General features: G+C 52.0%; 10 protein-coding genes across 10 annotated transcripts; 5 read left to right on the forward strand and 5 right to left on the reverse strand.

Annotated features, from left to right (window-relative positions):
• Positions 1–1,044: 1,044 nt before the first annotated feature.
• PFLUO_LOCUS7834 (Thioredoxin-like protein 1) lies at positions 1,045–2,204 on the reverse strand (the record flags this gene model as incomplete). Its single annotated transcript, XM_073785509.1, has 3 exons — positions 1,045–1,816; positions 1,876–2,023; positions 2,129–2,204. The coding sequence occupies 3 exons, from the start codon at positions 2,202–2,204 to the stop codon at positions 1,045–1,047; spliced, it is 996 nt and encodes a 331-aa protein (XP_073641858.1).
• An 808-nt stretch (positions 2,205–3,012) lies between these two features.
• On the reverse strand, positions 3,013–3,606 carry PFLUO_LOCUS7835 (Diphthamide biosynthesis protein 4; the record flags this gene model as incomplete). The annotated part of the gene is made up of 1 exon (XM_073785511.1): positions 3,013–3,606. The coding sequence occupies one exon, from the start codon at positions 3,604–3,606 to the stop codon at positions 3,013–3,015; it is 594 nt and encodes a 197-aa protein (XP_073641859.1).
• Positions 3,607–4,004: 398 nt separating this feature from the next.
• PFLUO_LOCUS7836 (heme peroxidase) lies at positions 4,005–5,155 on the reverse strand (the record flags this gene model as incomplete). Its single annotated transcript, XM_073785512.1, has 2 exons — positions 4,005–4,742; positions 4,805–5,155. The coding sequence occupies 2 exons, from the start codon at positions 5,153–5,155 to the stop codon at positions 4,005–4,007; spliced, it is 1,089 nt and encodes a 362-aa protein (XP_073641860.1).
• Positions 5,156–7,049: 1,894 nt separating this feature from the next.
• On the forward strand, positions 7,050–9,421 carry PFLUO_LOCUS7837 (Protein gts1; the record flags this gene model as incomplete). The annotated part of the gene is made up of 4 exons (XM_073785513.1): positions 7,050–7,164; positions 7,229–7,245; positions 7,305–7,415; positions 7,487–9,421. 4 exons carry the CDS (start codon positions 7,050–7,052, stop codon positions 9,419–9,421), a joined length of 2,178 nt encoding a protein of 725 aa, XP_073641861.1.
• A 604-nt stretch (positions 9,422–10,025) lies between these two features.
• Positions 10,026–13,640, forward strand: PFLUO_LOCUS7838 (uncharacterized protein; the record flags this gene model as incomplete). The annotated part of the gene is made up of 4 exons (XM_073785514.1): positions 10,026–10,938; positions 11,160–12,086; positions 12,143–13,518; positions 13,584–13,640. 4 exons carry the CDS (start codon positions 10,026–10,028, stop codon positions 13,638–13,640), a joined length of 3,273 nt encoding a protein of 1,090 aa, XP_073641862.1.
• A 2,622-nt stretch (positions 13,641–16,262) lies between these two features.
• Positions 16,263–16,826, forward strand: PFLUO_LOCUS7839 (uncharacterized protein; the record flags this gene model as incomplete). Its single annotated transcript, XM_073785515.1, has 1 exon — positions 16,263–16,826. The coding sequence occupies one exon, from the start codon at positions 16,263–16,265 to the stop codon at positions 16,824–16,826; it is 564 nt and encodes a 187-aa protein (XP_073641863.1).
• A 3,119-nt stretch (positions 16,827–19,945) lies between these two features.
• On the forward strand, positions 19,946–20,440 carry PFLUO_LOCUS7840 (uncharacterized protein; the record flags this gene model as incomplete). Its single annotated transcript, XM_073785516.1, has 1 exon — positions 19,946–20,440. One exon carries the CDS (start codon positions 19,946–19,948, stop codon positions 20,438–20,440), a length of 495 nt encoding a protein of 164 aa, XP_073641864.1.
• A 131-nt stretch (positions 20,441–20,571) lies between these two features.
• PFLUO_LOCUS7841 (uncharacterized protein) lies at positions 20,572–20,899 on the reverse strand (the record flags this gene model as incomplete). The annotated part of the gene is made up of 2 exons (XM_073785517.1): positions 20,572–20,792; positions 20,896–20,899. The coding sequence occupies 2 exons, from the start codon at positions 20,897–20,899 to the stop codon at positions 20,572–20,574; spliced, it is 225 nt and encodes a 74-aa protein (XP_073641865.1).
• Positions 20,900–22,874: 1,975 nt separating this feature from the next.
• PFLUO_LOCUS7842 (glycosylphosphatidylinositol anchor biosynthesis) lies at positions 22,875–25,258 on the reverse strand (the record flags this gene model as incomplete). Its single annotated transcript, XM_073785518.1, has 5 exons — positions 22,875–24,255; positions 24,311–24,457; positions 24,519–24,712; positions 24,770–25,000; positions 25,067–25,258. The coding sequence occupies 5 exons, from the start codon at positions 25,256–25,258 to the stop codon at positions 22,875–22,877; spliced, it is 2,145 nt and encodes a 714-aa protein (XP_073641866.1).
• A 430-nt stretch (positions 25,259–25,688) lies between these two features.
• On the forward strand, positions 25,689–27,162 carry PFLUO_LOCUS7843 (ornithine aminotransferase; the record flags this gene model as incomplete). The annotated part of the gene is made up of 3 exons (XM_073785519.1): positions 25,689–26,159; positions 26,219–26,920; positions 26,977–27,162. 3 exons carry the CDS (start codon positions 25,689–25,691, stop codon positions 27,160–27,162), a joined length of 1,359 nt encoding a protein of 452 aa, XP_073641867.1.
• Positions 27,163–27,356: the final 194 nt, after the last annotated feature.

The raw sequence follows: 27,356 nt of genomic DNA on the forward strand, positions 1-27,356 counted from the left end.
CTTCGATCCATCTTGGACGGAAGCGGCAGCATCCGGTGCAGTTTACGCTGTTCTCCCAAAAGCGGATGACAGGCCCTAGATTGATTGATACGATACACAATCTTGGCTCCACGGGATCCAAGATTCGGATTCAGCCGCGATCGTATAATTGCGTCAGAGCAAACGAGGACGAGTGAGTCCAGTGGATGCGAGTCTAGGGTCGTCATGTTGGCTCGGCCGGGAGCCGGAAACGAAATTCTATGCACTTTGCATGTCCTCCAGGGCCCTGGAAAACATTTTCACGAAACCAAAGCACGGGCACTAAAACTAAGATGATAGTCTTGATGTTCTCTAAATCCTCTTTCGAACATCATGCTCTGCTCCAGAGGACTTGGCTTGTTCCCTTGGTGGACAGCTTCAACTGTCCACCCCGATCAATTGATATTCGCCAGATTCTGAACAAAGACAACAAAACAAACAGGCCTCAGGATATGGTTAAAGTGAGATCACGCTCCCAGAAGGAGTCAGTCTCTTCCTATCATATGAAATCCATTGAGCTCATCATCAGCCATAAATTGTTTTAGCGAAAAAAGAAAAACAAGCGAAGAAAAAATGTTCAATGTTGCTTGGTCTGCTTACATAATTGCAGGAATAACCATTCTTCCGGCTCGCCCACCATAAAACTCGTTCGCCGCAAAACTCGGTTGTTTCTTTTTTCTTTTCTTCTTCGTGCGGCGGCGCAACTACTATTTCACCCGTGTTGCCTGGACATCTCTTCAGTGATGTTAAACCAGGTGTCAGTTGCGTCACAGACGAACGGAATTGCACACCGGTTCTTACTTTATTGGTCTTTCTGATCGTTCAAGGATGAGACCATTTGGTTTGGGATCGGACATACCCTGACTCGAGCACTGCTCTTGTCTTTTATTTCTACTTCTAGCGTACAATACACTTCAATTCGATTCAATCAATGTGCTCTTGGCTTTCTTTATTGTTATAGTAGGATATGCTCGCTGGGTCGTTGAACTGGCTCGTATCGATAAAATCTTTCGCGTCTTTTCGCAGTTACTCGCCAGGCTCGTCGCCAATCTTCTCCAGCTTGCCCATCGCGCGCTTCTCGCCCGCCTCGCCAATAATGCGAATGCGGTCCACGCGCAGCTTGTCGCTGTCTCCGTCGCCATCGACAAAGAACATGACCAGCGTGGTCACGCTCTGGAACTTGACAAACCGTAGATCGAGCTTGGCCGTCCCGGTCTTGGAGTCCCAGTCCTCGGGCTTGATTTCAATCGTCTGCACGGCAACGGTATCCTCCGCTTCGTCGAATCCAAGCACATGCGAGCGGTTCGTGTAGAGTGAGACGGTCCTGGGTCGCATCGGTACCTCGTCGGGGTCTTCGGCGTCGTCGGCGGAGGGAGGGAACGAGGTCACATGGAGGGTGTGCACTTTCAGCGTCGACTGGAACGGGATGTAGAGCATCAGCTGCTCGTCGGTGTCGCTCTCGACCCAGTCCTTTTCACCGGCCTTGCCCTTGCCTGCCAGGGCAGACGGCTTCGAGGCTTCGAAGAGCGTTTTTGGTAGCCCGTGTTGGCTGTCCCGGTTCAGAAGCTCCAGTCCCTTCTGGTCGATCTGGTCGGTGATGTCGCTGTATCCCCTGGGCACAGCAGCACCCAGCCAGATGCCGCCCGATCCGCTTCCCTCGCCAGCTTGTCCCGACGCGCTGTCCGACTTGGTTGCTTCGGACGCAAGCTTCTGGATGACCTCGTTCAATTTTCGGGGGTCGGCGCCCTGGACTGTCTGGGTTTTGCGACCATTTTCGAACACGATGAAGGTAGGATATCTGAATATGCGTAATGATTAGCCCCGGGGGGTTCTCGTCATGTTCGTAGATCTACATACGCTGACACAAAATATGCCTGGGCGAGCGCTTGCTGCTGATCCCCGTTGATCTTGGTGAATGTGATGTGGTTCGGGCGCGAGAGCTGCGTAGACAGCGAGTCGTACACCGGAGCGATTGCTTTACATGGCCCGCACCAGTCTGCATAGACTAGAGATTCGAGAAGTCAGTCAGCTCCGTGGTCAGATCATGTTGGTGGGAGAGCGAAGGCCGCGGGGTAGATGATTTGGCGCGGGGCACCAGCACAGTACTTACAGTCGGCGACAACGAAACGGGAGGACGTGAGCAGAGAGTTGAATTGCTCTGTCGATGTAATTTGGATGGGAGGCATGGTGGGTGGAGGGGGAGAGGTGAAGGTGAAGGTGAGAAGAGATGACGAAGGGAAAATGGCGGTTGTTGTGGTGTCTGTCGCGGTGTATGTCATCCACCTCTAGACAGCAGCAACCACCATCCAAATCAACCATAGCCCCGGCAGTGTGGATTTACGTATTCTATCATAGAGTGAACCCTTTTAGTTTTGGGCGTTTTTTTTTTGTATATCTTCGATTAGTTATTTTAGGTCGATATATATATCTTGGCGATATCTCAACCGTTGGATATTCAAGTGTATGCTCGAAAATGGCCAGAACAAGCAAAAGCATTGGAGTTCATGATTATCATAATACATATATCTATATATCTATCCATTCCATGTGAATATCTACAAAGGTCCCGAATGGGCTTATGGATGAGACCATTGAGACCTTTAAGTTTGGTGGTTGTTGACTGAGCAGAGAGATCGAGCCCTTGAGCTTGAACACTTGCAACCCCCCGTAATTGATATCCAGTGTGGAAGAAGCATAGTGTCGACGGAAGACATTTGAGACGGAACTTCTCTTCCGAAGAGCACTCGAATGCATGGCCTAAGTATCAGTTGCCTGGTTTGATTCCACCACCGTCCAGAGAAAGTGGTGCAAGGTTGACTTTGCCAGCGATGTTTCCTCGTCCTAGCGCAGCGAAGGCCCGGAAAACAAACCAGCGCAACCTGCGAGCGGAACCGCACCAGCCGGACAGGCCGAAACCGTGTGATATCGGGTCGAGCAAGAGTCCAACCATAAGAGTCAGAGCGAAGGAAACATCCATCAAAGAATGCAACCCTTTCACCCATCCTCAACCGCAAAAAGAACTTTCAGCCAAAGACTGCACCCACGACACCCGAGCACGATCTCACCATGCTCAGCCTCCCTCTCGAGATCAGCCTCCGTAACCAGGAACCCCCTCTCATCGCCGCACCGACAGCCACGATACCAGCACATTGTCGCGCCTGCACCGTCTTCATCACACGCCAGGTCCTCTAGATCAACAATCTCCAGCCCCGTGTGAAACACATCGCCTGTCTTCTCCCGCTCCGCGACTTTCGCCCGGTCTAAGCGTATCACGCGATCATAGTCTGCGCGCAGGAAGGGATCTGAGAGGGTTTTGTAGGCGGTGGTAATCTCGTCGATGGTGTAGGTTCGCTGTGGTGCCGTTCCTTGTCCTTGTCCCTGTCCTCGTCCTGGTGTTTGGTAGGGAGTTGATCCTTGGAGTCCGGGTTCGAGGGCGACCGTGCTCGCTTTGTCGGGGTGGTGCGCGAGCAGGGCTTTGTGGTAGGCAAGCTTGATCTGCTGCTTCGAGAGGATGGGTCCGGAGGAGCCCGTGAAGGGCAGGTTTAGGATCGCATAGTAGTCGGCATCGGTGGAGGTAGATTTGGGCATTCTTGAAAATGTCGAAAGGGCGTCGCAAGGTGGTAGTAGTGGTGTTCGACGGGGTTAGTGCAAATGCAGCACGAGACTAGCGCAGAGGCCCAACCGCCCTGGCCAGGGATCCAAGCGAATGAATTCCTGGGGTAGTTAAATAGGGAGGGCGGGGGTTGGTTGGGAAATGGTCTCGGGTGAAAAGAAGAAAGAAATGGCGGGCCGGAGACGCCACTCTTACACACTTCACAACAACGACGTCCACCACACCTGTTACTGCGTCGTAGAGGAGCACGGACAAACCAGAAATTGATACAGTCTAACATCTAACATCTTGCCTAACAATCTAACAGTCTCTGCCAAACAGACAGGAATATTCAGGATATCTAAAAACAGTCAAACAGCGCTCAACCAACCCTCTACTCGGAAGTCTTGAAGACAAAGCGGTCCTCGGTCTGGAAGGGCACGCCCAGCTCGAGCAGCTTGACAAAGACATCGGAGAACTCCTTGAAGAAGGCATCGTTGTCCTTTGCATAGCGCTCGACGTGCTTCTTGAAAGCGCGGTCGTTGACCAGCGCCATGTCGGCGGGCAGCATCATCAGGGTGGAAGTCGACTTGTCGGTGAACTGAACGGGGCCGTTCCACTTCTTCTTGTTCCACTTCTCCTCAACGAGGAGACGGAAGAACTCATTGTTGAAGGACGTTGGGCTGAATTGCCAGGGACCGTCGAAGCCGGATCGATCGGTGTGGGCGCGGCCCAGGGCGTGCGCTCCGATCAGAGCGACCATTTCGCGATCGTCGAAGCCCATGCGCGAGAAGATGTCGCGGATGTGGCGCTGGCCCTGGGCGGCGTCGGGCAGACGGCCGTCCGGCGTGCAGGCGGCCACGTCCTTGTCCTGACGGCCGGGTCTCCAGGGGATCTGGGGACCGCCCAGCTCCTGGATGGCGCACGCACCGCCCATCGTCCACAGGTCCGAGTAGGTGATCCAGGGGAACTTGGCCTTGACGGGCTCGAGGAACTCGCGGGCGATCTTCAGACCGGCATTGGCGCCGTGATCCGACTCAGGAGCGAATCGCATGGTGGCGCCGTTGCTACCACCGGTGCCAGTCTCCTTGTCATAGGTGCCGCTGGCGTGCCAGGCGAGACGGACGAGAACCTGTTTGGAAACCAAAGAGTTAGCCTCTCACCCTGTCTGCTGCGACGATTGTCATTGCTTACCGGGCCATAGCTGCCATCATCATAGTCGGTCTCCGCGGCCAGAAGCTTGGCGATCTCGTCGTACACCTTCTGGTAGTCTTCCTGGGTGGGGACGAAGGGACCCTTGGGCGTGGATTCACCATTCAGGTAGAAGTACAGACCGGCACCACCAGCAGCGGCCAGACCGATACCCCAGATCGCGCCGGAGCCACCAGACGACTTCTCCGGGCCGGCCTCGGAGGCATATCCACGACGGGCCGCGACACGGACACCCTGCGCGGGAAGAGCGAACCGGGCACTGCGAGCCGCCGGGCGGAAGGAGGCCGGAGCCGAGCGAAGGAGACGAGAAGCAGAACGAGCAGCGGAAGCCATTGTGAAGGCGGGAAGGAGTGTGGGTGGGAAAGAAGAGAACACAAGGGAGTGTGAATGGGATGGAAGAAGGAAGAACCCGGGGAGGGCAGGCGCAGTACTTGTACCGACCAGCTTTGCCCATCCAATCCTTACGACCACTGATAGCGGGCCTCGGTTACCGACGATATCTATCTACACTGGTCTGATTGACTGACTGGTGTGATCAGCTTTCATTCCTGCATCGTCTCTCTATTTTCTTTCTATCTCTTGCCATGGAGTGACCGAGCGCAGCCCAGAGACACCTCTTTCCCGTTCTTTGCCGCCGGTCCATTCTCCGAGGGCATCGCAAGAACTGACCAGAGTCCCACCGGGCAGCGGGTCGGCTTTACCAACAGGAACACGCTCACTGGCACACCCGACCGACACATGGGCCCACTCCGTTGTGGCGCTGACTCATGGAGGGTTCTAGGTCGGGAATCTGAGTAATGAAGAAAAAAGACAGGAACGATATTTGCCATGGTGGATAAATCAGCATTGCCATCGCATATACTTGGTGATCCATGGCTGCGCCGAGCTTGTGTGGCGTGGGTTGGGTCCGTGGGGTTGAATCTATATTTATTGTCGGTGTCATGGAGGGATCTATCACCGCATCGGATAGTCGGCGACAAGATCTACTAATTCATCTATCAACCGTAGTCTTATCTCTTGTAGATAGCGCGAAAGTACGTCTAGGATGGTACTAAGTAGGTGTTGTCGAAGAAGAATCACACAGACCTTCATCCCGTTCGTTTACCACGTAGAACCATTCAGGGCAGCGGTCTGACATGCTGCAGAACATACCAATGACATGATCGATTCAATTGAATGGCCACTACAGGAGGGAAGAACCGAGGGAGATGGCTACGGCTGTCCCAACGATAAGAGAGAGGCGAAAAAAAAAAAAAAAAGAAAACGAAATGGCATTGATATTATTCTGAATGTCCGTCGTAAAAAAGTCCTGCTGCTCTACGGAAAGCAAGCACCAGGGTGGAGTAGACGCAGCTCTGCTAAAAACTGTTTGGTTTCGATCTCCCACGAACGATAACGATAAAATAGCAAAGCGTCGGGTGCCACGGAGAAGGGCACCACGCGGGCTGTGTGGGTGTGTCTATGGTCTGTCTCGGGACTCGAGTGTGAATGGCATCCTTAAACATCACAGGATGGATCCAGCGCACAGCAGGGCCGAGCAGGATTGTGTTGTCGATGTGTTGAGTTGACGGATGAAAAGCAAAAGAGAAAAATGGGAAAGTGGGAAGACAGGGACCCGGCCCCACGTGACCAGCCTCACGTGACCCACTCGTGAATTTTCTCTTCTGGTGTGATTCCCCTTTCGTTTTCTTCCTTACACTAAATCATGAAAATTTACGAACGCATAATCAACCTCCAATTCCTCTCCGTCATAGGATGGCAGGTCATATTGGCGTACTAGAAGGAACTCCTGGGCATCTTAAGGCTCCTCGACGGCTCTGGGCGGCGCTTCGGTGCTGCTCAGCGCAATGGTGGATGCGAGTCACCTGCTGCCCGGACATGCAATTGTAGCATTGGAGATTATTCAGCAGAAGAATCTCCTGATGACGCGGATTCCAGGGGTTTTCTGGAAAGAGACCGGGGAACTATGTAGACAGGAATCCAGTAATCCCATGCTATCGGTCTTCCTCGTTGCGATTCTTGTTCTGTGAGGTGTCTGCCATCATCGTAAAATCCATGATTCTCATCCCTGATCGACACATTCTTGCCCGTCAGGCTCTGCAACTGATCGACCGACTGGGCTCCTTTTGCCCCTCAGCATTTCTCCGCCCCGGGTAGCCGGAACGAACTCTCCCTCCTTCACTTTCCCCTATCCTGCCCTGAGCTCTTTCTCCGCCCGATCGACATCATGCGGACGGGCATCAGCAAGCGCCAACAGCAGCGCAATGAGAAGGCCCTCGCGGAGCTGCTCCGCGTGGTCCCTGGCAATGACCGTTGTGCCGACTGCGGTGCTGCGACCCCAGGTGTGTCCCATACCATAACCCCCTAACGCACCAATCCTCCCCCGAGACTAACATCGTTTCCTAGGATGGGCGAGCTGGAACGTATGTGATCATCGGTCGCTAGCATTCGAAATATTCCCCGCTGACCGTTTCCCCGACAGATGGGCATCTTCCTGTGCATGCGCTGCGCCGCGCTGCACCGCAAACTGGGCACGCACATCTCCAAGGTCAAGTCGCTGACCATGGATACGTGGACGTCGGAGCAAGTCGACGTGAGTCGGTTCCTTGTGCATTGCATCTGGTAACATAGGAGCTGACGGGATTGTGTGTGTTCCCTATCTAGAATATGAAATCCCACGGCAACATACTCGCGAACAAGATCTATAACCCGAGGAACGTCAAGCCGTCTATTCCAGCAGACGTTGACGAGGCCGACGCGTGCATGGAACGGTTCATCCGACAGAAATACCAGCATCGAACATTGGAGAGTGGGAAGCCTAGGCCGCCGAGCCGTGACGGTGCCAGGTTCGTCAAGCCGCTCCCGGATCCAATGGACGCTCCTTCGTCTCCCGAAGGCTCGCCTCCTCCGCTACCACCAAAGACCGGCAAATTCTTTGGCTTTGGTCTGCGCTCGGCATCCTCGACCTCCAATCTGCGTCGCAAGAAGGGCAAGACAGACATCGACTACCACTCACCCGCGTTCCCCCAGAGACCAACGCAGAGGCTTGGGGCACCTGTCGCCGATGTGACCACTGCGTCTTTCGAGTCGAAATTGTCCTCTCTGCGTGAGATGGGGTTCAACAATGACAAACGGAATGAAACGGTTCTTCGGGGGCTCAACGAGGATTTGGACCGGGCGGTTGAGACTCTGGTGAGACTGGGCGAGGGAAGCAATCCGCCATCAGGAGCGAGAACTCCGGCTTCGATCACAAACACTGCATCCGCACGTCCAGCGCCTCCTCCCAAGTTGGACACATCCAACAACCCCTTCGATCGGGCAGGGGCGAGCCAAACCCAGAGCCAGCCTCCAAGCCAGCCCCAGTCGGCGTCGTACAACCCATTCGATCGGCCAACTCCGCAGCCCCAACCTGCGCAGCCGTTGGAGTCATCTTTCCAGAATCTGCAGATGTCCCGGCCGTTGTTCCCGCACTCGACTGGTGGATATCCGAACAACGTGACCTCGACATTCTCTCCTCAGAATCCATACGCTGCCTCTCCGCAGCCAGTGGATAACTCCTTCAACCCTTTCTTCCAAACAGCGCCTCAACCGCAAGCTGGCACGCCCAATCAGTCCTATCCGAGCCCCTGGGCCCAGCAGACCAACCCGTTCTTCAATGCTGGGCCGCAAAATCCTTCGATCCAGCAGTCGCAATTGCAACCGCAGTCGCAGCCTCAATCGGCCACGTCAACATCAGGGCCGACTCTCCCATTCCCCCCGCCTCGTCATGCAAACACGATGCCAGTGATGTCTTCGACCTCACCATTCGGCGCTTCGCCTTTTGGACCGGAGCCTTCATTCCAGTCTCAGCCTCAGCCGCAGCAGCAACAGCAACAGCAACAACAACTACAAGCACAGAGCACTGGTTCCTACAATCCTTTCCAATCGGCAACAGCACCAACTACTCCACAGAGCGCTGGCCCGTACCCAAACCAATTCCCGCCACAGTTCCAATCACAATTCCAACCCCAGCAGCCGCAGCATCTGGTCCCACAAGGCACCGGCCGCATGGATAAAAACAGCATTTTGTCTCTCTACAACCTCGCCCCCTCCCAATCGAACATCCCTCCTATCCCCGAACAGCCCCAGGTTCAACAACAGCCCGTAAATGGGTTATATGGCACCAGCCCGGTGCCACCACTGACAAACTCCCTCAATTCCACCCCGCAAACTCAGCCCGGCTCATTCGTGCCCTCCCCGCAACCAACCGGCGGGTCCTTCATGGCATCGCGTAACCCCTTCAACGGAGTCGTCAACGGAGCCGCCAACGGAACCGCGCCCACCGGGTCTGGTCTCGCTGCCCAAGCAGGCATCAATCCCTACCCTCAATCCTCGGGACTCGGTATTGGCATGGCAGCGGGCACGGGCGCACCAGGTGTTACCCCGCCAATGGGAATGGGAATGGGAATGAACTCTCCCCCCTCTGCTGCTGGCGGCCCACCGGGAAACCCGGCATTTCCTCGAATCCACATGACCAAGCCGAGTGTGGACGTCAACGGGTTGCAGAATGGTCGGCATAGCCCGGACGCGTTTGCGAGTCTCAGTGCACGATACGGCTGATTTGGGTTCACGTCCTATCTTTCCATCTTTTCTCTATTATGGGACTTCGCTGAACTATTGATGATTTTCATATTTGGAATTGGGTCACGCATGGGATGATGTTCATATAGATGGATGGTTCGTTGAGATTTATGCTGTGCATGTCGATCTGGATTCATTATTATGCCGATATCGATGCATCACTTTTGTCGAAAACCCCCTTCTTTGAGCCTGTTCTTTCACTCCTTGTTTTTATTTTGTCTCTATTTCCTTTCTTGTTTGACTCTTTTTCTCTGTACATGTTCTCTTGGGTTGTACTTAGCGGTTGGAAATGGAATGTCATCTTCTGGTCTTGTTACCGAGTTTTGTTTGATGGGGTAGAACATATCGTGACTCATATTTTCTATTCCCCTGCCCATCTATCATTCTTCCGAGGGCGAGACCGTATTTCCTAGCGGAGGAACCTCGTATCTTCAAACGCGCTAATCTGGGTTACGTGTCTTTCCAAACTCTGTGCAAACTCTCTACGGTTGTCCGAACGGATTCATTTATTTTTTTCCCCCGCTCCATACATTAATCAGCTGCCCCCAACATCTTGTGCAACATCTTCAACAACACCTTCAGAATGGCTGGCTTCTTATCCTTCGTGCGGTATCTGCGTTTGAAAGCCCTCGTCTCTTTTATGCGCCTCGTCCTGAGGTTCATTTCCTCGCCGCCAAAGCCCAGACCTGACTCTGTGCTAGACGTCCCGTCGCGTGATAAGCATCGTACTATCACAGCCCATGTCTACAAGCCAAGCGTGGAAGGCGCTGAAAGCACGTCACCCGCCCCAGTGCTGGTCAATCTGTATGGTTCCGGCCTCGCGCTTCCTTTCCATGGCATGGACGACCATTTCTGCCGGCAGGTTGCCGACGCCGCGGGCTATGTGGTGCTGGATGTCAACTATCGTCTAGCCCCCGAGTATCCATTCCCCGCAGCTCTCAATGATCTCGAGGATACTATCAAATACGTGCTTGGCCGACCGAACGAGTACAAGGCCTCGCAGCTTTCCGTGTCGGGGTTTTCGTCGGGTGGCACCCTCGCGCTTGCCGCCGCCTCAACGCTATTTCCCCGCGGAACATTCCAGTCTCTGATCGCTTTCTATCCCGCGACAGACCTCTTTCAGGACCCGAGCCTGAGGGAAGCCCCAGTGGCAGGCGGAAAGCCACGCTCGCCATTCTGGACTAAGATCTTTCGAGAGTCCTACATAAGAGAGATGGATCCTCGCGATCCGAGAATCTCCCCAGCATTTGCGGATACATCTAATTATCCCTCCAAGATGCTGATCGTGACGGCGGAGTTGGACGCATCGGCGCTCGAGTCAGAGGAGTTGGCCGAGAGAGCAAAGAGCGAAGGTCAGGCGGATGGCAGGGATGTAATTATTCGGAGAATGAAGGGATGCGGCCATGCGTTTGACAAGAAAATGACGGGCGATGTCCTCGTCCAGGCCAGAGATGAGACTTATGAACTAGCTGTCAATATGTTGAAGAATGTAAAGAGTGAGAGCGCTTAGGTGTTGCCGAGAGGAAAGCAGCATTCGCCGGTTCAAGCTGGGGAGATAATTCGTGTGTTTTCAATCTGTTTTCTACTGCAACTGTAGATACTTTTGGATCATATATCCACATAAGTAAATGAATATACAATTGCCTACCAGAATGAGCCTATAGATCTGAAGGATCACTAAACCACTGTTTGTCAGCCGCTAACGCGTTAACGTTAGTGATCTACGATGCGGAGAAGAGCTGTCGCCTCTCACTTCCTTCGTCCCTATCGACTCCTACGAAGATGAGGGAGAAAACCAGGCCGTACTCTGAGACAACACCTCTGATAGAGGTCCATGTCGCACGGCAACGGCGTCAATACCCCCACCCTGCGCTCCGTCTGCTCCGTACACTGCTGCCTATTGCAGTGATCCTCTTCCTGTTCCCCTCGATTTGGTCCTATCTCCCCTGGGCGCACCCGCTACCCCATGCATCCTGGCCAGAAGGCAACGGACTCCCCTATGATCAGCTACAGCAGATCCTCCTGAACACTCCGTCCGCGGAAAAGGTTCGCGAGTGGAGCGCTTACTATACGGCTGGCCCCCACCTGGCTGGCAAGAATCTTAGCCAAGCTTTGTGGACGTTGGAGAAATGGAAGGAATTTGGCGTGGAAGATACGACTCTCGCGACCTATGACATCTACCTGAACTATCCAGTCGATAACCGTCTGGCTCTGCTGAAGAAGTCCGGCGGTAACACCGAGGTGACCTTCGAGGTGACCTTCGAGGCTACCTTGGAAGAAGACGTGCTCGAGGAGGATCCTACCTCTACCTTGCCAGACCCCGTGCCCGCTTTCCATGGGTATTCAGCTACTGGCAATGTGACCGCTCAGTTCGTGTATGCCAACTTTGGCACGTACAAAGACTTTGAGGATCTAGTGAACGCTAGTATCCCATTAGAAGGCAAGATTGCGATTGTCAAATATGGCGCCATCTTGCGTGGTCTAAAGGTGAAGAGAGCACAGGAGCTCGGCATGGTTGGCGTGATCATCTATAGTGATCCGCAAGAGGACGGCGAGATCACCGAGGAGAATGGTTACGAAACCTACCCCGATGGACCTGCACGGAACCCTAGTGCCATCCAGAGGGGCAGCACACAGTTCATAAGTATGTATTCATGCGCTGATTTATGAAGATGTAGATCACTGACTTCTACTCTATAGGTACTCTTCCTGGTGACCCAACTACACCTGGGTATGCATCCAAACCTGGGTGCGAGCGACAAGATCCACAAGACTCAATCCCGTCTATTCCTTCCCTTCCCGTCTCATATAAAGAGGTCTTGCCCTTCTTAAATGCCCTGAATGGCCATGGGCCTAAAGCAGAGGACTTCAACAAGGACTGGCAAGGTGGCGGTCTGGGCTACAAGGGTGTGGAATACAACATTGGCCCTTCTCCGGAAGATGTGGTCATCAACCTAGACAACCAGCAGGAGTACGTGACGACTCCCGTGTGGAATGTCATCGGTGTCGTCAAGGGACATATCCCCGACGAGGTGATCATTCTTGGCAACCATCGTGATGCATGGATTGCTGGAGGTGCAGCCGACCCTAATAGTGGTTCCGCAGCACTCAACGAGGTTGTGCGCAGCTTCGGTGAAGCTCTGAAGACCGGATGGAAGCCCCTGCGCACTATCGTCTTTGCTAGCTGGGATGGCGAAGAGTACGGTCTTCTTGGCTCGACCGAGTGGGTTGAAGATAACCTCCCCTGGCTCTCTAAGGCCAACGTCGCGTACTTGAATGTTGATGTGGCTGCGGCTGGCACTGAGTTTCATCCTAGCGCCGCGCCTCTCCTAAACAAGGTTATCTACGAGGCCACTAGCCTAGTGCAGTCACCAAACCAAACCGTCCCCGGGCAGACGGTGCGCGATGTTTGGGATGGAAAGATTGGAACTATGGGTAGTGGAAGTGATTTCACCGCGTTCCAAGACTTTGCAGGTGTCGCCAGTCTAGATTTTGGATTTATCCGCGCAGCGACTGACCCTGTCTATCACTATCACTCTAATTACGACAGTTTTGCCTGGATGGAGAAATTCGGTGATCACGACTGGAGCTACCACATTGCGTGTACTAAGCTATGGGCACTAGTAGCAGCACGACTTGTCGAGTCGCCTTTGATCGCCTTTAGCGCCACTGATTACGCCAAGGGGTTAGAAACATACCTACACCAAATTGAGCTGGCAGCGGACAGCCTGCCCGATGGTTCGCACTTCGACTTTGCATATCTAAAACTTGCCATTATCAATTTCCACGAGTACGCCCAGCGCTTCGACAAGTACACTGCCGGTCTCGCCGAGAGGCTCGGCGAGCACGTTCCATGGTATAAATGGTGGAAGAAGTTCCATCTTCACTTCCAGATCCGCGTCGCAAATGACAAGTACAAGGGCCTCGAGCGCGCGTTCCTGTACCAGCCTGGCCTTGACGGCCGGAACTGGTTCAAGCACGTTATTTTCGCCCCAGGCATCTGGACTGGCTATTCCGGCACAACCTACCCCGGACTTGTGGAGAGCCTCGAAGCTGGCGACTTGGAAAATGCCAAGGTATGTTTTTCATCTAGAGATTTTAGTTCTCAATTCTACCGTGCTGACTTATTGGATTCTTTCAGAAATGGAGCAGGATCATTCAAAAAAGGATGAAGGCGGCTAGGAAGCTTCTGGCATAAGACTCCTGATCCCAATATAGCGACTTGGACTTATGTCTTTAGTCTATTCAAATCGTACCCGTTTCTATACCTTTTCGTCCCTGTATCGCCCCTACGTTTAGGAACCCCTACGTTTAGGAACATCACTCTTCACCTCTTACTTTTCTGAATTAGCTCAAATGCTAAGCTTTGACTGAGATGAGATTCTCTTAGAACTAAAAGTACAGTATATAGTATAGGCTTGATCAACACCTTAGGTGCTCCTGACCAAAGCTTCTAATATCTCTTCCATCTTGTTCACCACAATGCTTGCGTGTGTCTCATCCACCACTCTGAGACATGCTCGATCACCCAACCGTGCAGCTATCTGTTTACCATGATTGAGTGGAACGAAAGTATCGAGCTTCCCATACCACAGGTGCACAGGTAGTTCAGGACGAATATCCTCTACCCGAAAACCAAAGTTCATACACGCCAACTGGCCATCCTGCCACACTCCCTCAAACCCCTGCCCGAAGGATTCCCGAGACGATCGCAAAGATAATCGAGGCCAGGCAGACTTCATAAAGTCATTATCTTTCTCATGAGCGACTGGCGCCTGAAGCATACGCTCAAGGCGTTCCTCGTCAGTCAGGTCTAAGCGTCCTGCCCCCTCGTATTTCCAAAACCACCGGACAACACTAAGGGGGGCATAGCGAAGTCCCAGCGGGAATCCAAGTTTGTGTACCCAATCTGCCCCACTCATACCGATGTCAGGCGGCCCTAGGCCGCAGACAATCGAAACACACTTAAGATTTTCGCGAGGTAATGCCGCCGCGCAAGCAAGTGCATATGGTCCACCTCCTGATATCCCCTTTCCAGCAGCGCCAGCAGGCAGCGTCAGCGGACAGTCTCAGACATTCATAGGAGCAATACACTCTTCATACCATAACACTATAACTTTCCAGCTCAAGATGCTTCGCAAGGTGCTCCAAGTCCTTTGGATGATCAAGGAGGGTTCGACCGGGATGTGGTGAGCTCCAGCCTATACCAGGTCTGTCCACAGAAATGACACGGGCGCCTACTTTCAAGCCTAGCTCATCAAAACCGGCGCCCTCTAGGCGAGAACCTGGAAGGCCATGTAGGTAAAAGATAGGCTTCCCTGTTCGCAAACCATATTGTGCATAACCGAGTTTTCGTCCATCTGGGAGAGCGAGAGTGTCCGAACTGTCGGTATCCGTACGAAAACGCGGCCTAGGGGGTTCATCTACACTCGCCGTTGGAGCGCTGACTGAGCCACTGGTGGATGTGGAGCTGCCAAATAGCCCAGAAAGGTAAGTTCTCAAGTCCGATATTGGAGACATCGTGGATGTGAGAAGTTGCTGAACATGTTGCACATGCGAACTATTAAATAGCTGACAAGACGGAAAAATACCCCTGTACGCCTGGCTCACGGGAATGAGTCAGGAACTTTTCACGACGTCGCTGGTTGGGTAATCTGCGACGAGCGGCCACTAAATGTAACGCCATCATCAGCAATTACGAAGTAGCTGATGTCTCAGATGCTGGTCTTTTTGGGAAACTGATGCGATGATAGGGCGCGAGACCAGAGTGACGGAGCTGGAACTAAGGAGATTGTCACAATGGGAGACCGCCCTTTTCGATCGAATCTTAATTGTCTGGCTTGTCTAGCTTCGCGATATTTACTCTCAATTCATGTAATCGCGACGAATGTCAACGGATATCACTCCAGTCAATTATAAGCTGACAGGAGCGGGGCAGATCCTTACCGCAACATGATGTCTCTGTGCGCCAGTGAAAATGAGATTCTTATCGCATTTATGGGGTTAGTGCTTCCTGGAGGCGCTTAGAACAATGCCCCTCCTACCAGGGCTTGTCAGTGGTGATTTCAAGCACTCAACCCTCATACTAATATTGTTGAAGCAACTCAGAGAGAACACTAGCTAAGTTTTGACACCAGCGTGGGTTCTATCAAGTGGGTCAAAGCCAAGAAAGGATCTCGCGGTATTTTGACTCCTAATCAATGGAATTAGATCGTGATCGCCCGCCATAAATGCTTGTCGAAATAGTGATGTCCAGCAATCCAATGCAATAGAGATGAAATTGACAAATTCAGGACCGTACGTAACCAGAGAGGGAACAAATCATCAAGGGGCCAAAAAGGCGGGGTTTCCACAGCCGATTGCTACACCAGACGGGGCGCGGGTCGGGCACAGACATTAGAGCGATGAAGATATTGGATTATTATAGAGAAATGCTTCTGAGGTACCGTACTCTAGTGGAAGCTGATGAAACCGGATTCTTTAAAACAACCAATTATAACTCATACTGATTCCTCAGGGTCCGCAAAATGATCCATGTGGGGGGGAAGGGCTCTCCAGCCCCAACGTTGTATCCTTACACTGCACATCTCTACGTCGTCAGAATTTATCTGAGAGGCTGGAATTTGCCACCCTGTTTACGTTGGTCCAAATCGCGTCGAGGTACATATACGAGACCAGTACAGTCATCAGCGGACATGCTCCCGTGAACGAACCCTGGCGTGATAAACAGGTCATTTCTTCACTTCAAGCGTCATCGCACACCGGCTCAATTACGACATCATCTCAAGTCTCTGCGCAGGCTCCGAACTCGTTGAGCAATATGAGGAGCCTCATTTTTTATTCCCTCGCGCTACTCGGGCTTTGCGAGGCAGCCATCTACGAAAGTCCCCAGAACGGACTCGCCAGCCGGACCCCTGTCGGAAACGGCACAATCTGCTCAAATCCCCGGCCAAACTCATGCACATTCTACTCAAACTGCCTTGAGGCGCAGGAGCAATGCGGCCCAAATGGCTATCCGATCGGCTACGGCCTCCACTATTGTGCCCTTTTCGCCAAAGTGCGGTCTGAAATGTCCGAGAGCGGCCAGACGTGGATCACGAACACCATGCTGTGCCTACAACGCGACCTCGTTCCGTACGGCACAGGCGCGAAGTCAGCGACCTGTGCCGACCTGAAGAAGATTGCGTTCGGGACGCATCCGCGCTGCTACGTCGACAACGGCATATGCAAGCTGCCACCGTCGGACTGGGTCATCATCGTCAACACGATTAGCTTGCCGGAGCTCTTTGGAAGCTGGGACTCACTAAAGCAGGTATTGGAGACGGCGGGAGGCTGCGCCGAGTTTTATTCGTGGTTGATCGAGAATGAGATCTCGTCAATGTAGGATAGCCATCGGGAATGCGGGGAGGCCGTTTGGGATTAGGCCACTTCCTGGTTTTGGGCTGTGTGAGGGCAGCAGTACTGTCACGCATACTGAATCTGCGCACAGATCGCATGTATGAACGCATGCACGAGCGGGGTGAAGAGCTTGTAGATTAATATCCCTCTTTCCATCTTATAACGAAAGGCTAGAAGTATAGCAGTCTTCTCCTTCTCCAAAAATGGTCAAAACGGCTATCATTCACTTCACGCAGAGTAGTAGCTAGTTGCGACTATTAGAATTTATCTGACACTCAAAGTGACTCTCTCCAGACCAACGAGCTGAACTAGATAGTAGCGAACAAATAGATACACAGGCGCAGTGTCTCGGTCATCAAACAAAATACGGGGATTGACGGCTTCTTCTTAGCCTGATCAGCTTATGCTTATGCAGATGTACTCTGCACCGTGCAGAATTCTCATACTTGGCTCTTTCTTGTGGAAACGAAGGATCAAGACCAAGAAAACGCATTTTCGCCCCTAAAACCAACAATCTCTTCTATCGCCTTCCTTTGCAGCTGATGGGGCCGGAGATTATCCACTCGTAAAGCGCCACTATGATTCCAACAAAAATTCGTCGCCGGCTATGTAAAGAGGCAAAATAATTTGGGGCGGTCTCCCCACAATGATAAATAATATAAGAGAATTGGATGAGATACAACACAGTACATAATGAAGTTAGCCAGAAGAAGCCTAGGGTGTTAATCTAGAAACAATAGCCACAGACGGATTATTGTATACAAGGTCTGCAGATTGACGGAGTGAAAGAGACCATTTAATATTGGTGGTCACAGCTTATGCGATGTAGTAGTACGTAAGGGCTCTTGGGGTGACCCCCGAAATACCTCTTGCGCTGTCGCTAAAAACTACTTAAGCTAAGCATACATATGCTCCCTGTAGTTCGGACTAAGCCTAGTCTTTATTCTTAGTGTTCGCGATGCCACTATGATTTCTAGGGTTTGGGCGAAAGTCAGATTGTTGGGGCCGAGAGCCGTGGCTATTAGTGCTAATCCGTATTATAAGCTAGCGTGAGTAGGACACCCATGTCAAGGGGCCGAAGTGGCTTTTAGAGGCCTAAATAATCTTGTAGGATTCCGCATATTGCCTAACTAATAGTATCTATTCTTATCACTCAGAGTTGGGGACCAATTTACATAAAAGGCATCGCATTCCCGCTCCCAACGTAATCCTATCTTTTTCAGGTTCTTAAACCCAAAGCCTACGTCCTGCTTTCTCCAAGCTCATCAACATGCTTGCCTTTAGTTCAAAAGCGTTGGCCGTAGCTGCTATCGCTTTGAGCCTCTCATCTTCAGCTTTAGCATGTCTTGAACTCTCGGGCACTGTGGGTGAAGCCATCTTCGAAGGCTCTGGGAGTTGGGGCAACATCCTAGCAATCGACAATGGCTATCAAACATGTAGTGGCGAATTGTCTGAGGCAGATGGCAATGTTGGTATGTTTCTGAAGGCTATGAAATCCACTTTTCATTTCCTATCATAAACTGATTCTCTGATTCGGTATCTAGATAGCTGCATCGATAAGTTCAGCCTGAATACCGATTATTGGGATAACGATCACAATGCGCCCATGCCAATCACTTACTGCAACCCGACAGGATGGTGTGTAACTCTTTGGTTGATTGTAATAAAGGCAGATTCTAAGCTAACGTCGTATAGTTTCTATGAAAACATCGATCTCAACTGCATAGACACGGGGTCCATGGGTCTGAACTGCACTTTTGACCAAAGTTTTTTTTGCTAGTGAATAGATTTGGGAGAGTCAATGTCTGAAGTCATTCAAAATACCTCTTACCCATAGGTATTGAACGTTTTGTAGACGGTGGGAGGATCCTACTGTTGATAGTAGTGAGAGAAGCCTCCGAAGGAGTGAGCAATAGGAAAATCCAAATACGTAATAAGGGATCTAGTGCTGTTACCCGCGCGTCTAAACCCCACCTGTTGTTGGTATAGTATATTTCAACTAGAGTTCTTCAATGTCAAGACTTCCGTTTCGGAAGTGTCCTCTTGCACTTGGTTCCCTTGTTCCCATGATCTATTCCATTTAGAATCTAGGCGTCTAGTGCAATTTCTGAATACCGGCAGTTTTTCCCACTTTCTGCCCCCCTATAAATTATAGAATGATAGCTAGACTGAATACCATCGTTCTCATCATTGTCAGCACTGACTACCTAGTAGAATTACTAGTGATTATGCTTATTTTGCATTTCCATAAATAGGATTAGCAACATTTGGTAGGTCTGAGCTTCTTTTGCCCGCCACAGCTGTTACTGACACATGGTACAGTACTTCCGGAAATTGGTGTCACCATCTACTCTTTCTTGGTTTCTCGTGCCACAATGCCAAGAAACGCTAAACCACTTCAGGAGCACTAAAAATAATATGTCCGGCCAAGCGCTTGTACGGTACGGTACCGGTTTAGTTTATCGTGCTGGCCTAGTGTTTGTCCTGTCCCAGCTACAGTGGCACTGCAAAAGTCTGTGACCTCCCTAAGTACCTTCATTTACCGCCTCCTTATAAGGGACATGCCGCCCATTAGTAGTAGTTTTTGAGGTATGCAGACGCTAATTGCCGGCAGAGTATTAGCGCGATACTTTGGGGGGTCACAGACTTTTGCGGTGCCACTGTAGACAGCTGCAACCAGGCTACCCCACGTCAGCATTCCCAAATACTTTCCACCTCTGTCCTGAAACGGTGGACGGTGAAGTAGTGGGTGAGGCGTGCTTACGTAGGCACGGCTCCTCAATATCCCCTTCTACTCTCCTGACAAACTCTAGCTAAACTATCCACTTTACCGACGTAACGAGTTGGGCCCCAAAAACCAAAATGAATCGATACCGCCAGCAGTCGCTCGAACACATCTTCAAAAATAACAAGAAATGGGTCTCGTCGAAGAAAGGCGCAGACCCCGCCTTTTTTGAGAAGCTTGCTGCTGGGCAATCACCTGAATATCTGTGAGCAAAATAGCTATCTCTTCATTCTCATCGTCAAAATGTCCACACGTGAATTTGGCTGATGGTAATCAGATACATAGGCTGTAGTGATAGCCGTGTCCCTGCCAACGAAATTATGGGTCTAGAGGCTGGCGAGGTTTTCGTTCACCGCAATATCGCCAATCTAGTACCTAATGTCGACCTGAACGTCATGTCTGTGATAAATTATGCGGTGCGACACTTGCAGGTCAAGCACATCATTGTGTGCGGCCACTACAACTGTGGAGGCGTCAAAGCGGCGTTGACCCCGGCTGACTTGGGATTACTGAACCCCTGGCTCCGAAACATTCGCGACGTTTATCGTCTACATGAGAAGGAGCTCGACGAAATCGCCGATGAAAGCTCGAGATATAATCGATTAACCGAACTCAATGTGGTGGAATCCTGCAGGAATATCATCAAGACCGCTGCTGTCCAGCAAAGCTACCGAGATCATCAGTACCCGATCGTTCATGGGTGGGTTTTTGATCTGCGCGACGGCCTACTCAAAGACCTCGAGGTCGATTTTGAGGGGCTTTTAGAGGATGTGAAAAAGATCTATAGTCTGTCGTCGGATCCCAATCCCAAGTAATCAAAACCACAGTTGTCAAGTGCCATTCACATTAAGCTCCCCAGCAACTTAAACACCCAGGCATACAAGCCATAAACATCGGTTCTCAACCAAACGGGAGCTAATGTTTGGAATGTTTTCCTTTGAATCTTCTAGCTCATATCCTGAGAGCTTTGCTGTCCTTCCAACACCCGATAGGCCTTCTCGGCCTTTGTATCATACACCAGCCCATGGATTTGCAAGCGGCCCTTCTTAATCGCGTCGGTCACTTCGGTAAATCTGCGTAGCGAATGTAATTGATCAAGAATGTTCAACTCGACAAAAGAGCGATCACGTTCCGTCACTGGGAGTTGATTGATATCTTCTTCGTGTGCTGCATGGAGGGAATTGAGCTTGCTATAATGACCGGTTAACAGTGACCTCACGGATTCGTTCAGTAGGAAAGGCCCACTTACCACAACCATGGACCTTTTAACCCATCTCTCGAGGCTGCTTTCACAATGCCGCATCCGTAATGGCCGCAAATCACGATGTGTTTCACCTTTATAGCGTTAATACGAACGAATGCGAAGCTGTTCGGGATCAGTGATTTACCTGGAGGTCAACGACGGCATGCTTTATCGCAGTCTCAGAGGACAGGTCACCATCAATGATCATATTGCCAATATTTCTAAGCACGAGTAGCTCGTCGCCAAGAAGACTGAGGACATTCGATTCCCTGGGATTGCTGTCAGAGCATCCAATCCAGAGCACCTGCTGAGTTGCCTGATGAAGGCTTGGAATGTAGTTTGCCTCCAGGGGCTCAGTCGCCACCCTCCTGAGCCGTGTTTCGCTCATGATAGAAGGCCCCAAAGGGGGAGTAGTGGTGCTATAATATGCTTTCAAACGGAGAGGTCGTGTCGTAAAAAGGAGAGAGGGATTTTGCCAACTTGCAGCGAGAATTCGATGGCAAAACATTAATGTTGGCCAGTGAAAAATTCTGAAGTCTCACCAGGCTGTGCTTCTGCCATGAAATTCAAGGGACTAATAGATGGTTGAACAGCTACAGCCGATTCTGGGTTCCGAGAAAGGACCGTTTCGGCCGAAGAATGGGGGGGCCCCACAGGTCAACCGAACGGACGGGCGTAGGAACCGCCCTGCGTTTATCCAACAACTGAACGGAAAGGATAACACCTGCTGGGTTTTCAACAACCCTTGGACCTACCTTTTGGCAAATAAAACTATGCTGTGAATTATATCGGTCAGCAATATACTCCAATCAAACAAGTAATCCTTAAGCTCATCGACAGTACATCAGTTCGTTTCATAGTCCGGAAGGCTAGAATGCCTCCACAATTACTTCGACACGAAATACCGAATTTTCGGGAATTAGGCGCATGTGACTAGCTAAGCTCACGAGTAATCCTCGACTTGAAATTTCTCCTGTTTTAGATCCCAAAATTGAGTTAATATCTTGCTATCTGTGCCTTCATCGTTTCCGAGGAAATATTCTTTGATCCAAGATCCAAGACCTATTCATCCAGGGTTATTCCACCAGGTTCCCAGGTATTCTGTCATCATGATCATAAGACTTTTTGTAATCTCTACTAACTCTGTATGCTGCAACCAGAACAACCGATTTTTCTTCCCAGGCTCTGCTTTCGCGACCGACGAGTACAATGCTTATAACTCGCGGGTTTTCTTTAACGAACTTTGTGATCGCAAGCTCAGCCCTTTGCTTCCAAGTTTGCGTCCTATACCCTTGGCATCACAAATTGGAGGATGAATTCAAACAACTGAAGGCAGAGCATCTCCGACTGTTGCAGGAGGGCGAGGAGAACCGACTGCAGGAGTTAAGGAGCATTCGTGAACATCTTGGCCTCTCAAGCACCAAGAAGGATTAGGGACCCAATATTCCGATGTTTTAGATGTTTTTGGTACTTTCGAGGAACAAAGTATGGAGCATTGAAAGAGATGGATAGAATGCGTTGTATTACATGAAACCCCCATTACCTTGGTTGAGCATCATCGCTTGATGCATTAAGTTATATATGAACTTCATAATCGATCACGCGCTTAAGTTCGGCGAGATCATATATCTCGGTAATATTATGATAGATGCGAATGTTACCTATCTATCAGCAAATGAAAGTTAGCGCATGGGATTAACATACTGCTGGCACACGGATATAAAGCTAAACTGAGCGCCTCCGACTTATCGACACCTGTAATTTATCTTCGTAACAATTTGTAATGATAGTACGCCCATATACCCGGTCTGAATCCTAATATAGTATAGCGTATCTTGGCACTGTGGCTAGAGAAACAATGAAAGAGTGCACAACAGGTACATGGGGGTAAGTTGCCTCTCAATTTCTATACACCTTTTTATACACAAATTGGAAGATGCCAGGGGCCTTGCACGGCCGATGGTCTCGAATGACAGATCAAAGAACTAAGATAAGAAAAGATCCCGTTAAGACCACAGATCCCGATCAAAAGGACTCTTCTTATCCTTCGATTTCCCGCCTAGCCACTCAGGCCAAGAAGGGATCCAATCCGCACGCCGTGAAAAGCCATGGAACTTCTTCCAGAGGGCAGCGCTGCGGGATTGTTTACGCCATGGCCATCTAAAAGAGGAGGGCGAGGAAAAGCGCGACTGCACCGAACGTCGCCACGAAGCTAATGTGGATGAGGGTGAGGACGAGACAAGAGCCTTCCAACTCCGTTCTTGCTGACGTCGGGCTTCTTTCTCGAATGCCTCGACAATACGATCAAACTGACGCTCGCGACTTTCCTGCACACGGCGATGAGTCTCGGCGCGCCAGGTGTCCTGTTCGGCCGAGTCAAGACACCAGACTACAATGTCGCCTTGGCGACGCCAGTCATCGTGCCAGTGTGTATTCCAGGTGCGCCAGCACTCGGCGTATGAGGAGCCACGGAGGAGGGGACGGAGCGTGGACTCGAGCTGGGCGAAGAAGATGAGGTAGTCGGGCCATTCATGCTGTGATTGCGAGTTGCCGAGAGAGCGAGAACCCGGGCCATAGCTCGGTCGTCGAGGAAGGTAGCGTAGGCCGCCGGCCATATTCTGGTGCAAGAACTGACCTGGATCATCGTAGAACTGATCCGCTTCGTCTCGATAGGCGGCCTTTTGGGTCTCGTTGAAGTCGATTGGAGGTTCGCATGATAATGCCCAAGCGTGAATAGTTGGGTGTACCAAGTGCGAGCGCCAGGGAGTGCTGTGACAAGGCATCAAGAAACCAGCGGTGATTCCAGACTCTGCGGTGGTTTCTCTTCCACTCAATTGTTGGAAATGAACTTCGTGCTGCCCACGGAGGTATGAGAGGACATCGAGAGGTCCGGACATGTGGAAGATAGTCGTGTATACCGCGATCACCAGATTAACGAGCACGAGGAAGATAAGGGTGAGTCTCTGAGGGGTGTATGCTCGCGAGGACTGTGAGCGTATGGCCGGTAAAAAGAATTGGACCAACGGCGGCGCAGCCAGGATGTGCAGCGATGGCAGCAGTGGGTAGATGAACCGCACTTCCTTGTGTGAGATGAGAGAAAGAGCGGCCGGCATCAGAACACACACTGCCGCCAGCTGGACACGTATTGTCGTCTGAAGATCGCGGGCCGGAGCGATGAAGGCGCGATAGAGCCCAACAATTGCAAAAGGCAGAGCTGTAGTGAGAAGGAGCGGATAGCCTTGCGAGATATAATAGTGCCAGTCATTTCGGCCGTAGAAGATGGCTAGAGACTGTGCAATGTTGAAGTAGAGGAACCGAAGCGGAGGAAAAGTCCAGACTCCGTAGAAAAGACGGTCCACCAATGTTGATACGACCACGAGTGCCGACCTAAGAAGCAATGTCTGTGAGATGAAGCCCTTCAAATGGAAAGATATCAACTAACCCGCAAGCAGCAACTTCACGAATCAGAATCTTGCGTTGGAGCCAAGAGGTCCGAAGCCAAGCGACGCTGGCCAGCGTGACCCAGATCAACACGTTGGTCGGACGGAGTATACATGCGAGAGCAGCTAATGACAGACATTGGCGCAAACTGTGCCCCAAAAAAAAACGTTAACAATGGTAGGATGATTTGATCATAGAGAGCGTTATACCTTCGAAGCAGACTCCGATCCTTTTCCGTGCCGATTTCTTGCCTCTCATTATCACGGCTACCACCGGTCCCTGTGCCCGACCACTGCCATGGCCACAAATCCAAGGCGACAATCGTGATTGTTGTTTCAAGAGAATTTGAAAGGGTCCGAGTGGAGCAGAACCATTGCCATGGATTGAGGACGGTGACAGCCAGCTGTTCCACTAATAATTAATATCCAAATTTCTTCCTATGCGCGATCGTATCACGTACCGTTGTCCAAGCTTCACGCGAGCCCGTCCCGTAAACTCGCCGAGCCAGTTTCCACGTGTAGAAATCACCGATTGCCGACACCACGGCCTGCGCTGTCTTGGGCGCGACAATCAGGAGCTCCGCGCGCGGTGCGGGGCCCAGCGCCAGGACAGACGCGAGCAGGTCTGCGGCCTTGTAGATGGCGGCGAAAAGGAGTGGATGGAGCGAGGATCGTAGCTGGTGTCGCCATTCCTGTTGACGCGACACAAATTAGAGGACTGCGCGCGCCGAGGTGTTGCGTTGCAGTGACGCGCTTACCCACGTTATCCAGGCCCCTTGGTCCTTGCCGAACGCGATCTGCCACGCAGGCTCGAGCGACTGGAAGAATTCATCTGGTTGGAAAAAGGTCCGGACGGCGAGTGCATTCAACAGGCGAAAGGCGAGCAGGAAGAGGAAGATGTTGGAGGCGTGGGAGGGCGGCGTGTAGCGCCTCGACGGCGGGGACGACATGCCTCTTGTTGACAGCAGCGACCACAGACGACCTACCGAATGCAGAATGACATCAATCGAAGATCACACACACTTTTCGTTCGCTGGACCGGCCGTGTCCCGGGCCGGGGTGCGAATAATAATAGGAAATTGTAGAGTAATGGGAAGGAGAGGAGTGGAGGAGGACAGGGTAAACCTGCACTTAAGGGAAGACGGGCAGGGTAAACCTGCGCTTAGGGGATGCCGGCGTGGTGGCCCCGAGAATAAATCCGTCCTTGGTTGCCATTCTTTGCGGTCAATTCTTCTTCAATTCTTCTTCTCTGCAACCAATTCCGAGGTCTTGGATTTATCTCTTCTCTCGAGGATATAGTTACAGCTCCTGATCTCTGCGATCGAACTATCTCCATCCACCTTAACATCCTACCTATACCTCCCCGCAATCCACTGCGTCATGGCGTCCAACGGCACTTCCACCTTCGCCATCCACGCCGCGTCCACCGACGAGGCTATCCACGCTGAGCACAACTATGCCGCTCACAATTATCACCCGCTGCCCGTCGTCTTTGCCCGTGCGCAGGGCACCTCCGTCTGGGACCCCGAGGGCCGCCACTACCTGGACTTCCTCTCCGCCTACTCCGCAGTCAATCAGGGCCACTGTCACCCCAAGCTGATCGCGGCCCTGACCGAACAGGCCTCGCGCGTCACCTTGAGCTCGCGCGCGTTCTACAATGACGTCTTCCCCCGCTTCGCCGAGTTTATCACCAAGTTCTTCGGCTTCGACATGGTCATGCCCATGAACACGGGCGCCGAGGCCGTCGAGACCGCCATCAAGATCGCCCGCAAGTGGGGGTACAAGGCCAAGGGCATCCCGGAGAACAAGGCCATCGTGCTGAGTGCCGAGAACAACTTCCACGGTCGCACGGTAAGCATGCGAGACGCCCGCCGCAGGGGATGGAGCTGATTGTTTCCTTGCCTATTTAGTTCGCCGCCATCTCCCTGTCCTCCGATCCGGAGTCGCGCGAGAACTATGGTCCCTACCTGCCTGGCATCGGATGCAACATTCCGGGCACTGACAAGCCCATCACCTACAATGATAAGGCCGCGCTGCGCGAAGCCTTTGAGAAGGCCGGATCGAACCTGGCCGCTTTCTTGGTCGAGCCCATCCAAGGCGAGGCGGGAATTGTCGTGCCGGATGAGGACTACTTGCGCGAGGCCCGCGCCCTGTGCGATAAACACAATGTACTCCTGATCTGCGACGAGATCCAGACCGGCATTGCTCGCACGGGCAAGTTGCTGTGCCACGAGTGGAGCGGAATCAAACCCGATTTGGTTCTGCTGGGCAAGGCCATCTCCGGCGGCATGTACCCGGTCTCATGTGTGCTGGGCCGCAAGGACGTCATGCTCACGGTCGAGCCGGGCACCCACGGTTCGACCTACGGCGGCAACCCACTAGGCTGCGCCGTCGCCATCCGCGCCCTCGAGATCGTTCGCGAGGAGCAGATGGTCGAGCGCGCGGAGCGACTCGGCCATATTTTCCGGAAGGGTCTGGAGGACCTCAAGAGCCCCCTGATCCAGACCGTGCGCGGCAAGGGCCTGCTCAACGCCATCGTCATTGACGAGTCCAAGGCCAACGGCCACTCCGCCTGGGACCTGTGCATGCTGATGAAGGAGAAGGGTTTACTCGTATGTGACAATTGCTCCCGAATGCTTGGTATCATGTGACTGACTCTCATTTGCAGGCCAAGCCCACCCACCAGAACATCATCCGTCTGGCGCCTCCATTGGTGATCACCGAGGAAGAGATCCAGCAGGCGCTGCAGATCATCCACCAGGCTGTGACCGAGCTCCCCAGCCTCAAGGGGGCTGCCGAGGATAAGGTCATCCCTCCACCGGAGAAGAAAGTCAAGATCGCATTGGAGAACTAGCGCATAGTGCACGTTGGTATCGCCGGGAGCAAGACCCGCAGTCCTTGTGGATGTTTAGAGATCTCCAGATTGGGTAATCGATTCGATTGCCCCACGACTCATGAGCGAAGGCCGAGTGGATACAGAACAAGCGTGTATCCACCGTAGAGGTACTCCGCGACGACGTGATGACAGAATAGCTGCTATATTAGATG

The sequence above is a fragment of the Penicillium psychrofluorescens genome, assembly GCF_964197705.1.
Source record: "Penicillium psychrofluorescens genome assembly, chromosome: 5".
Lineage (NCBI taxonomy): Eukaryota > Fungi > Ascomycota > Eurotiomycetes > Eurotiales > Aspergillaceae > Penicillium > Penicillium psychrofluorescens.